General features: G+C 49.4%; 1 protein-coding gene across 2 annotated transcripts in view; it reads left to right on the forward strand.

The window, feature by feature from the left end:
- Positions 1-15,595, forward strand: part of nelfe (negative elongation factor complex member E) — a 41,895-nt gene that overhangs the window by 13,228 nt on the left and 13,072 nt on the right. For both annotated transcript variants that reach the window (XM_085975208.1, XM_085975209.1), the window contains 4 exons: positions 2,557-2,631; positions 4,319-4,356; positions 8,316-8,593; positions 9,482-9,617. In XM_085975208.1, coding sequence (XP_085831334.1) covers positions 2,557-2,631; positions 4,319-4,356; positions 8,316-8,593; positions 9,482-9,617 — 527 coding nt within the window. The remainder of the gene's footprint in view (positions 1-2,556; positions 2,632-4,318; positions 4,357-8,315; positions 8,594-9,481; positions 9,618-15,595) is intronic.

Raw genomic sequence — 15,595 nt, forward strand, 5'->3', positions numbered from 1 at the left:
TATCGGTATATCAGGAGGAAAAGACTGGTAAAATCCCAAGTCGGTCCCTTGCAGTCCGATTCGGGAGAATATATAATGGAGAATAAGGAAATGGCAGACCAATTAAACTCATACTTTGGTTCTGTATTCACAAAGGAGGACACAAATAACCTCCCAGGAATATCGGCAAACATAGGGACTAATGAGAGGGAGGAGCTGACAGAAATTAGTATCTCTAGGGATATGGTGCTGGGTAAGTTGAGGGGACTGAAGGCCGACAAATCCCCGGGGCCTGATAAACTACATCCTAGGGTACTTAAGGAGGTGGCCCTGGAGATAGCAGATGCTCTAAGGATCATCTTCCGGAACTCCATTGACTCGGGAACAGTACCCGTGGATTGGAGGGTAGCTAATGTTACCCCAATATTTAAAAAGGGGGGTAGAGAGAAAGCAGGGAATTATAGACCAGTAAGCCTTACATCGGTTGTGGGCAGAATGCTAGAGTCCATTATTAAGGATAAAATAGCGGAGCACTTGACAAATGGGGAAAGGATCGGACAGAGTCAACATGGATTTACAAAGGGTAAATCGTGTTTGACTAATCTGCTGGAATTTTTTGAGGAAGTAACTGGTAAAATAGATGGGGGAGAGCCAGTGGATGTGGTGTACCTTGACTTCCAGAAAGCCTTCGATAAGGTTCCACACAAAAGATTATCATGCAAAATTAAGGCTCATGGGATTGGGGGCAAAGTATTAACGTGGATAGAGAACTGGCTGGCGGATAGAAAACAGAGAGTTGGAATAAACGGCTCGTTTTCGGAGTGGCAGGCAGTGACCAGCGGGGTGCCGCAAGGATCTGTCCTGGGACCCCAGCTGTTCACAATATATATAAATGATCTGGATCAGGGAATTGGATGCAACATTTCCAAATTCGCTGACGACACTAAACTAGGAGGAGGGGTGGGCTCTGATGAGGATGTCAGGAGGCTACAGTGCGATTTGGACAGGTTGGGGGAATGGGCGGATACGTGGCAGATGCACTATAATGTGGATAAATGCGAGGTTATCCACTTTGGGGGTAAAAACAGGAGGGTAGATTATTATCTAAATGGCAATAGATTGGGAGATGGGGAAGTGCAGAGGGACCTGGGTGTTCTTGTGCACCAGTCACTGAAGGAGAGCATGCAGGTGCAACAGGCGATTAAGAAGGCAAATGGTATGTTGGCCTTCATATCAAGGAGGTTCGAGTATAGGAATAGGGATACCTTACTACAGCTGTACAAGGTGCTGGTGAGACCGCATCTGGAGTATTGTGTACAGTTTTGGTCGCCCCATCTGCGGAAGGATGTTCTTGCCATGGAAAGAGTGCAACGGCGATTCACCAGGCTGATACCTGGAATGGCGGGAATGACCTACGAAGAGAGATTAAATAGTTTGGGCTTGTACTCACTGGAGTTTAGAAGATTGAGAGGGGATCTCATCGAAACATATAAAATTATGGCAGGCCTGGACAGGCTGAATTCAGAGAGAATGTTTCCAATGGCCGGGGAGCACAGAACCAGGGGCCACAGTCTAAAAATAGCGGGCAAATCATTTAAAACAGAGATGAGGAAGAATTTCTTCACTCAAAGAGTGGTGAGCCTGTGGAATTCCCTGCCACAGAGGGCTGCGAAGGCTAATTCAATAAATATTTTCAAGAGAGAATTGGATATATTTCTGAAGGCTAAGGGGATTAAGGGTTACGGAGAAAAGGCGGGGACGGGGTACTGAACTGGTAAGATCAGCTATGATCTCAGACGAAGATCAGCCATGATCTCATTGAATGGCGGAGCAGGCTCGAAGGGCCGAATGGCCTACTCCTGTTCCTATCTCTATGTTTCTATAACCGTGTACTCTTAAGAATCCAGGGATTGGGCGCTAGCGAATCTGTCGCCCGTTTTGCAGCCCGCCTGGTGTAATCGGTGTAAAACGGGCTCCCGATTAACCATCACCTGTTTTGTTCTACCGCCCAAGACCAGTTCCACCCCCTATAAATGTTTATGGGCAGGCGGACAGTCATTAGGCCCAACAAGTCCGTCCCCGCTCACCCAACCTCTCTCCACGTTGCTCCATCCCAGCTCTCCAGAGGCTCCTCTCTCGAACCCATTATTATAAATTCGATTTAAAGAGCTGCCCTGATTACTTACTCCAGAACTCGTTGGGTGAAAATGTTCCTCCTGAGCTCCCATCTTATCCCGAAATTCCTCATTTTTTTTTTAGCCCGCCTCCCCTGGCAGCTGACCACTTTGCCATCGGTCTACAATTTGCCCAGATCAGCCTCCCGCTGAAGAAAGCGTGCGCAATTTCCTTACCCTTTCCTCGTAACTTAACTCCCCCCCCCCACCCTAATTCCCTGAATCCCTCATGCAGCAAAAATCGACTTTTTGTTCTCTGATGCATGTTGTGGTGGCGCAGAGCGATCGTGAGGTACTGTTGGAGTGTTGGGTGCAGAATAACCCAGGACTGAATTGCCCTTGTGAATGAAACGCCAAAACTCTTGGCCCATCCCGATTGATTCCCATTGGCTTATCTCTGCAGGATCCGGAGAAGGGACCAACCCCATCATTCCAGCCCTTTCAACGGAGTGTCTCTGCCGATGATGACAACTTAGAGGTCAGTCAACAAGCGGCGGGTTTGTCGTTGCAGAAGTCTGGTTGGGGGGAAGATGCGGCCAAGAGTAGGTCAATTTCCCCTCTGGGATCTGGGAGTAGAGACAGTAGGTGATAATAGATTGCCACGTCTGCCTGCTTGGGAAGTAATCTGGCGGAGAGGAACGCCCAGCAAGAAACTACTGATAGCATTCCAGACTATCACTCAAAAACAACAGATCCTAAATCTTTAGAAGTTCATTTCAGTAATAGTTCAGCTGAGGACCTGATGAACTTGTACGTGTCGAGAGCTCCGCGTAGCCCCTCGTTGCCTCCCCTCGTGTGGAATGGAGGATACAAGGTCACGTAAGAAAACTACTGGGCACCTGGTTTAAGCGTGAAACAAAGCTTTAATCAACTGTTTTACAACATGGAGGTCTAGTTGTGTCCTTCACTAGTTCCTGTTAAGAATGTCCTGCGCAAACTGGGCCCGTGCCCGAGTATTTATACTCTCCCTGGACAGCGCCACCCGTAGGCCGCTCAGTATTATTTCATAAGTATTTCTTTCATGAATGACTGATCCATGTCACAAGGCAGCAAATTAATTAACGCGGGGCTGCTGCCCAATGATGTTCTGTGTTGTTCCTTTGCAATCCAGGCAGCCGCATCGGAAGATCGAAAGGAATCTTCTCAAAAGGCAGGCAATCGGGATAGTAATCAAATAGCGGCGGTCTGTGCCTCTCGCCTTTTAACTGTGGTGGGGGGGGATTTGTTTGCTTTTGACACCTGACCTCCAGAAAAACCTATTCCGAGGTTTAGATTCCCCCCCGCCCCCCCCACGCGCCAATCTCCAGTCTTTTTTCGGTGGATCCGGGATTGGTGGAAACTTGATCGGGGTCTGATTCCACTGCATCCCCAACTCTTCCCACCACCAAATTCCCAGCGGGAAGACCTGGCAGTTAAAAATGTGTCTTCCCATATGTGGATGGTGGGGGACATTCCAAGTGCGGGCAGTATGCCCTATGCCACATTTCCTGCTGTTGGCCCCAATTGAGCGCTGATGTTGGGGGCACGTGTGCGGCCCTGGGTTCTAAGGTTGTACACAGGCTGGAGCGGGAGGGGGAGCAAGTGAAAAGGGCCATGCACACCAGCTCTCGACTGCGCAGCTTGGCTCTTCGTCCTGCTACGACAGGGCCAGCGAGCCCTTCCACAGCCCCTCCCCAGCTACAGTCCAGCGTGAGGGAACCAGCTCCTGCTTGCTAATGACCCCCTCTCCCCCCCCCACCCCCCCGCAGTGGGCAGAAATACAACGTCGGGGGTCAACTCTGGGGCAAGCGCAAGTCCTGCCTCCCCTGGAGCTGTGCACCCCAGGCGTGCGAATCTTTCCGCTCCCCAACATCTCAAAACTCAACAGGCCCATCCAAAGGAAGTTGGCCGAATTAGATTCTGATTATTGACGCCAACAAAGGCGGCTCCTTCTCGGCAAAACTGTGGCGCCCCTCGACCGTTCTGCGTGCTGAATTTGCTCTTGACCAGGAAGCGCTTCACGTCTCCGGTCACTGCTGACCAAAGTCCACGTTGAAAGTCTGTACTAGGCCTGCCTAAAGTCACATCGAGAGGTTTTCCCTGTTTGAGGATCTGCTTCTGTCACAGCAACGTGTTGCGTTCCCAGTTCCTACATGGCTGTTCATCAGTGCGTCTTGATTTCCCAGGTTTGCAAGCGCCCGCAGAGGAAGCCTCTTTATGAAAGGTACTCGCATTTTTCTGTCACCTTGTAATTTTTTATTTTTTTTTGTCTAAATTTCTGGTAATTAAAATTTTCTCTCTTCACTGAGTAATGATTAACAGACGTATGTTGGAACAAGGATGTTTTGCTGCAGTTGTACAGGGCCTTGGTGAGACCACACCTTGAGTATTGTGTGCAGTTTTGGTCGCCTTATCTGAGGAAGGACGTTCTTGCCATGGAGGGAGTGCAGCGAAGATTCACCAGGCTGATACCTGGTGTGATGAAATATGTCATTCATCAGACTCTGTATTTAACTACATATATTGTATTGCCTGCTCCGGTGTTTTACCTTGTATTGTATATAGTGCACCGCCCCCTTTCTCCCCATTGGGTGTGTCGGCTCCGCCCATACCTGGCCCTACTTAAGACAAGCCCAGGCTTGTCTTGCAGCAGAACAGCAGAATGCTAGGTGAAGACACAGGCATCTTTCTTTGCTAATAAAAGCCTTGTTTTATCCAGTTAACTTTGAGCCTTGAAGTTATTGAGGCACATCACCTGGGATGGCAGGAATGACGTATGAGGAGAGATTGGGTCGATTGGGCTTGTACTCGCTGGAGTTTAGAAGAATGAGAGGGGATCTCATTGAAACTTATAAAATTCTGACAGGACTGGACAGACTAGATGCAGGAAGGATGTTCCCGATGGTCGGGGAGTCCGGAACCAGGGGTCACAGTCTAAGGATAAGGCGTAAGCCATTTAGGACAGAGATGAGGAGGAATTTCTTCACCCAGAGAGTGGTGAACCTGTGGAATTCTCTACCACAGAAGGTGGTGGAGGCCAATTCATTAACTATATTCAAGAAGGAGTTGGATATATTTCTTGAGGCTAAAGGGATCAAGGGATATGGAGAGAAGGCAGGGACAGGGTACTGAGTTTGGATGATCAGCCATGGTCTCATTGAATGGCGGAGCAGGCTCGAGGGGCCAAATGGCCTACTCCTGCTCCTATCTTCTATGTGTCTCATGCCGCTGGACGCTTTCTGTCTTGGAGTGATTTCTGCTAGCAGGGCAAGCTGCCGAGAGAGGACCTGGTGTTTGCAACCTTTGATCCACAAACAACAGCAGCTTGCATTTATATAGCGCCTTTTAACGTAGTAAAACGTCCCAAGGCGCTTCACAGGAGCGTTATCAATCTAAATTTGACACCGACCCACATAAGGAGCTATTAGGGCAAGTGACCAAATTGGGTGGGGGGGTGCGGGGGGATAGTCAATACTGAGGAGGATTGCAACACATTACAGGAGGACATTAATAAACTTGCAGAATGGGCAAATAATTGGCAAATGAAGTTCAACACAGATAAATGTGAGGTATTACATTTTGGTAGGAAGAATAGGGAGGTCACTTGTCACTTGGAGGGTGCGAGTCTAGGTGGGGTAGAAGAACAAAGGGATCTCGGAGTACAAATACACAAATCACTCAAAGTTGTGACACAGGTTAGCAAAGGCATAACAAAGTAAACCAAGCACTAGGGTTTATTTCTAGAGGTATAGAATTGAAAAGTAGAGAAGTTATGCTAAACCTGTATCGAACCTTGGTTAGACCACACTTAGAGTACTGCGTACAGTTCTGGTCGCCATATTATAAAAAGGATACAGAGGCACTGGAGAGATTTACAAGGATGATACCAGAAATGCGAGGGTATACATATCAGGAAAAGATGAACAGGCTGGGTCTCTTTTCTCTTGAAAAAAGAAGGCTGAGGGGTGACCTAATAGAGGTCTTTAAAATTATGAAAGGTGTTGATAGAGTGGATACAGAGAGAATGTTTCCACTTGTGGGGAAGAGCAAAACTAGAGGCCATCAATATAAGATAGTCACCAAGAAATCCAATAGGGAATTCAGAAGAAACTTCTTTACCCAGAGAGTGGTGAGAATGTGGAACTCGCTACCACAGGGAGTGGTTGAAGTGAATAGTATAGATGCCTTTAATGGGAGGCTGGACAAGCCTATGAGGGAGAAGGGAATAGAGGGTTATGCTGATAGATTTAGATGAGGAAAGACGGGAGGAGGCTCGAGTGCAGCATAAACGTCGGCACGGACTGGTTGGGCCGAATGGCCTGTTTCTGTGCCGTATATTCTATGTAATCCTATGTAATGTAATCAATCCATGCTGACATATTACCCCCAATCCCATGAGCCCTAATCCTGTGTAACAACCCCTTATGTGGCACCCTATCGAATGCCTTCTGAAAATCCAAATATACTACATCTACCAGTTCCCCCTCATCTACCCTGCTTGTTACCCCCCTCAAAAAACTCTTAATAGATTTGTAAAACACAATTTCCCTTTCATAAAACCATGTTGACTCTACCTAATCATATTGTGATTTTCCAAGTGCCCTGTTACCATGTCCTTTAATAATAGATTCTAACATTTGTCTACTAATGATAACAGAAAATGCTGGATAAACTCAGCAGGCCAGGCAACATCCGTGGAGAGAAATTAGAGTCGACGTTTCGGGTCGAAACCCTTTTTCAAAACTGGAAAGGAAATGAAATAGATCGAAAGGAGGGCTGGGGAGGGAACAGAAGAAGTGAAGAGACATTAAGAGGTATTCAAAACGAGACGAGATGGTGGTCGGACTAGTAAAGAGACAAAAGACGGCTTAGATTAGGTGTGAAATGTACTGGCAGAATGAGAGACAGCTGCCATGTGGGAGAGAGGAAAAAAAAGGAAAGGGGGGGGGAAACCCAAAACAAAGGGTGACCCGAGCTTCCGGTCGCCTGTCATTTTAATTCACCGCTCCATTCCCACTCGGACCTCACCGTACTCGGGCTCCTGCATTGTTCCACGGGAGCTCAGCGTAAATTCGAGGAACAGCATCTCATCTTCCGATTAGGCACTTTGCAGCCTTCCGGACTCAATATCGAGTTCAACAATTTCAGATCATAACCTCGGCCCTTATTACATTTTTACTTATCTATTTTTTTTCCCCCACCCCTTTGTTTTGGGTTCCCCCCCCCCCCCCCTTCCTCTCCTTTTTTACATGGCAGCTGTCTCCCATTCTGCCAGTACATTTCACACCTAATCGAAGCCGTCTTTTGTCTCTTTACTAGTCCGATCACCATCTCGTCTCGTTTTGAATACCTCTTAATGTCTATTCGCTTCTTTTGTTCCCTCCCCAGCCCTCCTTTCGATCTATTTCATTTCCTTCCCAGTTTTGAAAAAGGGTTAGACCCGAAACGTTGACTCTTAATTTCTCTCCACGGATGTTGCCAGGCCTGCTGAGTTTTTCCAGCATTTTCTGTTGTTATTTTGGATTTCCAGCATCTGCAGTATTTTGCTATCTGTCTACTAATGATGTCAGGTTAACTGGCCTATCGTTCCCTGTTTTCTCTCTCCCTCCTTTCTTAAATACTGCAGTGGGGATTACATAGAGAAGACTTGTGGCGAGAGTCACCACAGCAGCTGGGGAATTTTAATTCAGTTAATTAAATAAATCTGGAATAATCAGTAACGGTGACCATGAAACTACCGGATTGTCGTAAAAACCCATCTGGTTCGCGAATGTCCTTCAGGGAAGGAAATCTGCCGCCCTTACCCGGTCTGGCCGATGACTCCAGACCCACAGCAATGTGGTTGACTCTTAACTGCCCTCTGAAATGGCCGAGCAAGCCACACAGTTGTAACAAACTGCTACGAAACAAAATAATCAAGAAGGCGGCTCACCACCACCTTCTCGAGGGCAACTAGGGATGGGCAATAAATGTTGGCCTTGCCAGCGACGCCCACGTAAGTTTAAAAAAAAAAAAAAATTAATTTAGCCCGGCCACACTTTGTTCAAATAAGGTCATGATTGTTATAAAACAGCATATCCTCCGACTCATGCAACTTTTTACAGATTGTGCCAAATTGTCGCGATGTAGCCGTTGGCAGGGGTGTTGAGTGATGAACCGAGGCCATTTGTGCTTTGTTCTCAGCTTTGTGAGCTCCAGTGACCGAGCGCAGGACGGTGAAAAAGATCGGGAGGAGGAACGAGAATCGGGAAGGGAGCTGGAGCGCGAGAGCTTCAAAGACATGGAGCGGGATCTTGAGCGCGGAAGAGACCGCGACAAGGGTCGAGACAGAGATCGGGATCGGGACCACGACAGGGATCGGGATCGCGACCGGGACAGGGACAGGGACCGTGACCGAGACCGTGGCAGAGACCGGGAAAGGGAAAGGGATCGGGATCGTGAGCGTGATGGCCCCTACAGAAGTAAGTGTACTTCCTCCCCAATGTTCCTCTGTTAGTGGCCTTCCTGGATTCTCTCGGGTGACCATTCTTCATAAGCAAGCCTGGACTGACAACCCAGGGAGGTTGTTTTTTTGACTTCGCCGCCGCCCCCCCCCCCCCCCCGCCCTTTAACCCAAGGGGCACTGAAGTGTCATCATAATGCCCCTCTGCTCCTGCTGCGGCTGGGGGTCAGCCAGCTCCGTACACACCAGGGGATTCAACCCTGGGCCCTGAGCATGGGTCCCAGCGTGAGTTTACTAACCCATGGAGGGGACCTGTGCAGGCTTATTTTAACCAGTCATTGTACGCACCCACCCCTCCAGACCAGACTCGCTGAGGTGTTTCATGTCTTGTCATTGTATCACACGCTGCCTGGGAAACTCGGCCGCAGCCTATGGTCAGTTTACCAGGCTCATCCTAATAGGCAGCGTCGTAAGAACATAAGAATTAGGAGCAGGAGTTGGCCATACGGCCCCTCGAGCCTGCTCCGCCATTCAATAAGATCATGGCTGATCATCGACCTCAACTCCACTTCCCTGCACTATCCCCAAATCCCTTGATTCCCTTAATATACAAAATTCTATCGATCTCTGTCTTGAAAATACTCAATGCATAAGCATCCACAACCCTCCAAATATTCGCATCCCTCTGAGTGAAGAAATTCCTCCTCCTCTCAGTCTTAAATGGCCGACCCCTTATCCTGAGACGATGATCCCTTGTTCTGGACTCTCCAGCCAGGGGAAACAACTTCTCAGCATCTACCCTCGAAGAATTTTATACCTTTTTTGAAGAGGTTGAATAAAGTGGCGAGGATGTCCAAAACTACCCACTGTGTGTGTGTCTCACCGCTTCTACTTGGCTCTCCCGCAGGGTTCGACTCTTTCCGTGCCCCCCGGAAAGGGAACACCATCTACGTGCACGGCGTGGGGATGACCGAGGAGATGCTGAGGACCTCCTTCTCCCACTTCGGGACCATTGTCAACCTGACCATGGACAGCCCCAGGAAGTGAGTGGTGTGTTGGGTCTGCGCCGGGCAAACTCTCCTTGCTCCTGCCCTTTGTCCCCTAACCGCCGGCCCCGCCAGTCGCCGAGCCGGATTACTTCATGGCCGAGGGCGCTGATTTTTCTCGCAAGGGGAAATGGCCAATTGAACATAAGAACATAAACATAAGAAATAGGAGCAGGAGTAGGCCAATCGGCCCCTCGAGCCTGCTCCACCATTCAATAAGATCATGGCTGATCTGATCCTAACCTCAAATTTACTATCACTCTCCATCCCACCCGAACCCATGTGATCTCCCGGGAGAGGCGAAAAACCAGATTTAAAAAACCCAATGGCCGATTTGGGAGAAAAAAATCTGGGAAATTCCTCTCCGACCCATCTAGGCGATCGAAACTCTTCCAGGAGATCACTCTGTCCCTATATTTTCTACAGTACTTACCTTCTGTAAAGGCGATCTCCACCCCAGCCAGGAACAGGAATAAAACCATCTCCTGAAATCTAACAGAATTAGAACACAGTAGGAGCAGAACCAGGCTACACGGCCCCTGGGCCCGCTCCACTACCCACAGGGCCGTGACCATTCCGAACCCAGACTCATGTCCAATTTCCTGCCCGCTCCCCGTAACCCTTAATTCCCTTTACTTCTAGGGAACTATCTATTTCTGCTTTAAATTTATTTAATGATGTAGCTTCCACAGCTTTCTGGGGCAGCAAATTCCACAAACCTACCACCCTCTGAGTGAAGTAGTTCCTCCTCATCTCAGTTTTGAAAGAGCAGCCCCTTATTCTAAGATTATGCCCCCTAGTTCTAGTTTCACCCATCATTGGGAACATCCTCACTGCATCCACCCGATCCAACCCCTTCACAATCTTATATGTTTCAATAAGATCGCCTCTCATTCTTCTGAACTCCAATGAGTAGAGTCCCAATCTACTCAACCTCTCCTCATATGACCACCCCCTCATCCCCGGGATTAACCGAGTGAACCTTCTTTGTACTGCCTCGAGAGCAAGTATGTCTTTTCTTAAGTATGGACACCAAAACTGTACGCAGTATTCCAGGTGCGGTCTCACCAATACCTTGTACAACTGAAGCAATACCTCCCTATTTTTATATTCTATCCCCCTAGCAATGAAAGCCAACATTCCATTGGCCTTCTTAATCACTTGCTGCACCTGCATACTAACCTTTGAGTTTCGTGCACCAGGACCCCCAGATCCCTTTGTACTTCAGTACTTTCCAGTTTCTTGCCATTAAGATAATAACTTGCTCTATGATTTTTCCTGCCAAAGTGCATAACCTCACACTTTCCAGTATTGTATTCCATCTGCCAAATCTCTGCCCACTTACTTAGCCAGATGACCAATACGAGAGACTGGAGAAGCCGGGATTGCTCTCCTTGCAAAAGAGAAGGTTAAGGGAAGGTTTGACAGAGGCGTTACAAAATCATAAGGGGTTTTGAGAGAGTAAATACAGAGAAAACCTGTTTGCAGTGGCAGAAGGGTTGGTAACCAAAAGAACACAGATTTAAGGTGATTGGCGGAAGAACCAGAGGAGGAGATGCGAAGAATTTTTTTTACACAGCGAGTTGTGATCTGGAATGCACTGCCTGAAATGGCGGTGGAAGCAGACTCAGTCGTGACTTTTGAAAGGGAATTGGGTAAATACTTGAAAAGGAGAAATTTGCAGGGCTCTGGGGAAAGAGCAGCGGGAGTGGGACTGAATTGTTCAGCTCTTTCAAAGAGCCGGCACAGGCAGGTGATGTCTTGCTGCAGTTGTACAGGGCCTTGGTGAGACCACACCTTGAGTATTGTGTGCAGTTTTGGTCGCCTTATCTGAGGAAGGATGTTCTTGCCATGGAGGGAGTGCAGCGAAGATTCACCAGACTGATACCTGGCATGGCAGGAATGACGTATGAGGAGAGATTGGGTCGATTGGGCTTCTACTCGCTGGAGTTTAGAAGAATGAGAGGGGATCTCATTGAAACTTATAAAATTCTGACAGGACTAGACAGACTAGATGCAGGAAGGATGTTCCCGATGGTCGGGGAGTCCAGAACCAGGGGTCACAGTCTAAGGATAAGGGGTAAGCCATTTAGGACAGAGATGAGGAGGAATTTCTTCACCCAGAGAGTGGTGAACCTGTGGAATTCTCTGCCACAGAAGGCCGTAGAGGCCAATTCATTAAATATATTCAAGAAAGAGTTAGATATATTTCTTAAGGCTAAAGGGATCAAGGGATATGGGGAGAAAGCAGGGCTAGGGTACTGAATTTGGATGATCAGCCATGATCGCATTGAACGGTGGAGCAGGCTCGAGGGGCCGAATGGCCTACTCCTGCTCCTATCTTCTATGTTTCTGTGCTGTAAGAGTCGGATGATAGCAATCGGCAATGACAAGGCAGTAAAGACAAACGATGGGTATTGCACCAATCCTTTGGGGAGCAGGTGACCGTGTGTTCAGCCTGTCTGACCCTTTGCTCTGACCCTCCGCCCCCCTTTATGGCGATTCTTTCAATCCCCCCCCCAGCTCCCGAGCAGCATCCACGTGACTGTGGCATAATCCGCCCTCCGCCAATCAGTGGCACGGTAGCCCGTTTTACCCATACATGGGCATGCTTCCATTTCGTTGCCCCGATCCTTCGACCAGTTTTGGCCATTCTGGCGCTTTAGACGCGCGAGTAAAGCAATTTAAGACGACAATGGTCCTGATCGCACCGGTTAAAACCGGGGCGCGTTGGGAAGTTTCTGCCTCGGCCCTCCTGCCTGGCCCCGTTAACCCGTGTCAAGAGATTGCGCATCCGTGCGGTTTTCCGGTCGTTGATTTCAACGGTCAGGAAATCTGGGGGCTGCGGTTGCGGAGTTTCCCGAGGTGTGTCAGGAGCAACGCGGCACGAAATCCCGCCCCTCGTCAATGGCTGGCCTTGAACAAACGCACACTGCCCGACTGCAGTGCAGACATCTCCCTCCCGCCATGGGCAGGGCTCCTGGAATGGTGTGAAGGCACCATTGCTTACTGTGTGTGCTGAGATAGGTCACCAGCACCCAAGGTTCCCCACAGTAGTTTACCCCAGAGTGAGGGGATGGGCTACAGACCCATGGTCTGATCATACGCGGTCATAGAGTCATAACGGCACAGAAGGAGGCCATTCGGCCCATCGAGTCCGTGCCGGCTCTCTGCAGAGCAATCCAGTCAGTCCCATTCCCCCCGCTCTATCCCCGTAGCCCTGCAAGTTTATTTCCCTCAAGTGCCTATCCAGTCTCCCCTTGAAAACATTGAGCGTAAGAATGTAAGAAATAGGAGCAGGAGTAGGCCATTCGGCCCTTCGAGCCTGCTCCGCCATTCAATGAGATCATGGCTGATCTTCTGCCTCAACTCCATTCACCGGCCCTATCGCCATACCCCTTGATGCCCTTACTAGTCAGAAATCTATTGACTTCTTCTGTTTTGAATATACCCAATGACTGAGCCTCCACAGCCCTCTGGGGTAGAGAATTCCAAAGATTCACCACCCTCTGTGTGAAGAAACTTCTTCTCATCTCAGTCCTGAATGGCCTACCCTTTATCCTGAGGTTGTGGCCCCTGGTTCTAGACTCCCCAGCCAAGGGAAACATTTGCCCAGCATCCACCCTATCGAGCCCTGTAATAATTTTGTATGCTTCAATGAGATCCCCTCTCATTCTTCTGAATTCAAGAGAATTCAGGCCTAGTTTACTCAATCTCTTCTCGTACGACAGTCCCGCCATCCCAGGAATCAATCTCGTGAACCTTCGTTGCACTCCCTCTATGGCAAGTATATCCTTCCTTGGGTAAGGAGACCAAAATTGTACACAGTACTCCAGGTGTGGTCTCACATAGTACATTGTGCATCGTAGATCCTGTCTATCAATTTTCACCCCTTCTATTGCTTCTACCTTTTCCACTTCTACCGATATTTTGTCAACCACCTTAGTAAACACCGATACAAAGTACTCATTAAGTATTCTAGCCTTGCCCTGCGCCTCTAAGCATATATCACCTTCTTTGTCTCTAATAGGCCCCACCCTGCCTCTTGCTACCCGTTTACTGTTTACATGCCGGTAGAAGATTTTTAGTTCCCTTTTATGTTGACCGCCATTCTACTCTCACATTCTCTCTTTGCCAATCTTATTTTCATCTTCACTTCCCCTCTCAACTTATTGTATACTAGCTGGGGTGAGCCCGGCGTTGCCGAGGCTTTTTCGAGGGCATGTTGTTGTTGGAAGAGAGAGAGAGAGCGACTGGGGGGGTGGGGGGGCGGCAGAGAGAGACTGGGGGGGGGGGGGGGGAATTATCCACTTCTAACTTTTTTTTAAATGTTAAAGAGAACAAAACAAAGATTGCCGCTCTCACAAAAGGCAAACCTGAAATAAAGATGAACAAATTAAAGTTGCTTAAAAATTTTAATTTTTTATGAAAATAGGTAAAATGGACACTGCAAAAAATTTAAATTAGTTTTTCAGGGTCATAACCTTTGCTTAGCAGTCAATACGCTGTTTGATTTTTTTAGAGATTTCACTGATGCCGGCTCTGTTTGTGGGGGGTGGCGGGGGTGGGGGGGGGGGGGGGCGGGGAAGGAAGCACAGTGCAGCCGGTGGAGGAGCAGTGAATGACAGATTGCAACATCGGGATTTCCACAATAGGTTGCACATACGCCAAATCTTGAAATTGCAGTCAGTTTCAAAAGCAAAATGACGGCAAATGCTACCGCAAATTCTGGGCCAAAGTTTGCTTAATCACCGCCCCGCCGCCGAGCCCCGCTCTCCGAGCCCCGCCCCCCCCCCCCGCTCTCTGAGCCCCGCCCCCCCCCCCCCCGCCGCTCTCCGAGCCCCGCCCCCGGCCCAGCCGGCTTGAATTCCGCCGATTGCGGCTCTGGTTGCCGGGGTAACCCTGCCGCCCGTCACTGCCGAGTGCCGCGCTCTCCGAGCCCCGCCCCCGGCCTAGAGCCACGCGCTCCGAGCCCCGCCCCGGCCGCGTCTCACCTGCTCCTGCTGCGCACGCACCCTGACCCTCGTGGCTGAGGCCGTTGCCCCGGGTAACGTGACGGGGGGGGTGGGGGGATGAGGAGCTTAGCAGAAGCCCTAGCTCGGGCCTGGCTGGGCAAGAAAGTCCCAGGCTTTCAGGCCTAACAAAAAAACGGGAAAAGGTAGGAAAAAGAATGTTCAGTTTAGAAAAAATATTTACAAATGAATGAAGTTTTTTTTAAAACAATTTAATAAATTCAATTTTATTTTGCTGGAAATGTATATTTGAAAAGAAAGACGCAGAAAGCAGGAAAAAGAATGGAAGCAAGATGGCGGCCACTCACCTCGGTTCAGAAGGATAAGGCCCGCCCACACACGCACCGATTGGTCGACCGGTCAGGTCACCGAAGCGTAGGATTGGTCAATCGTCGAGTCACTCGACACTCAACTGTAGGACGGCACGCGCCAGGAACCCGCCGTCCGATTGGTCGACCTCGACGTCACACGGTCGCTAATGAGATGCTAATGAGCGGAAAGCTGAACGTTTTTCGGATACCGCGGGCGGGATTTTTGTCCGGCCGAAACGTAAATACGCCTATGACCGGTCCGGAATCACAAGCTTTCTTTTGAGGCGACGCGCGCGTCGGTACGCTCTATAACTTTCAAACGTATAGAACACGTGAGGACAGACAGACATCCGGACAGACAGAAGAGCCGCTTTATATATATAGACTAGCTGGGGAGCCCCGCGTTGCGAGGGCAATTTTGGGGCGCTTGGTCTCCCTGCCTCTGTGTGTCCCCCCTCTCCCTGTCATGTCCTCTCCCTGTCCTATCCCTCCCTCCCCTCCCCTCCTCTCCTCTCCCTCCCCTCCTCTCCTCTCCCTCCCCTCCCCTGTCTCCCTCCCTCCCCTCGCCCACCCCCACCCCTCCCCTCTGTCCCTCTCTCCGGCCCCTCCCCCTGCCTAGCGCCTGAGGTCCGGAGCTGAGGTCCCCCGCGTA

The sequence above is a fragment of the Somniosus microcephalus genome, unplaced genomic scaffold, assembly GCF_052327205.1.
Source record: "Somniosus microcephalus isolate GS21.2 unplaced genomic scaffold, FLI_Smic_1.0 unresolved_chr1, whole genome shotgun sequence".
In the NCBI taxonomy this organism is placed as follows: domain Eukaryota; kingdom Metazoa; phylum Chordata; class Chondrichthyes; order Squaliformes; family Somniosidae; genus Somniosus; species Somniosus microcephalus.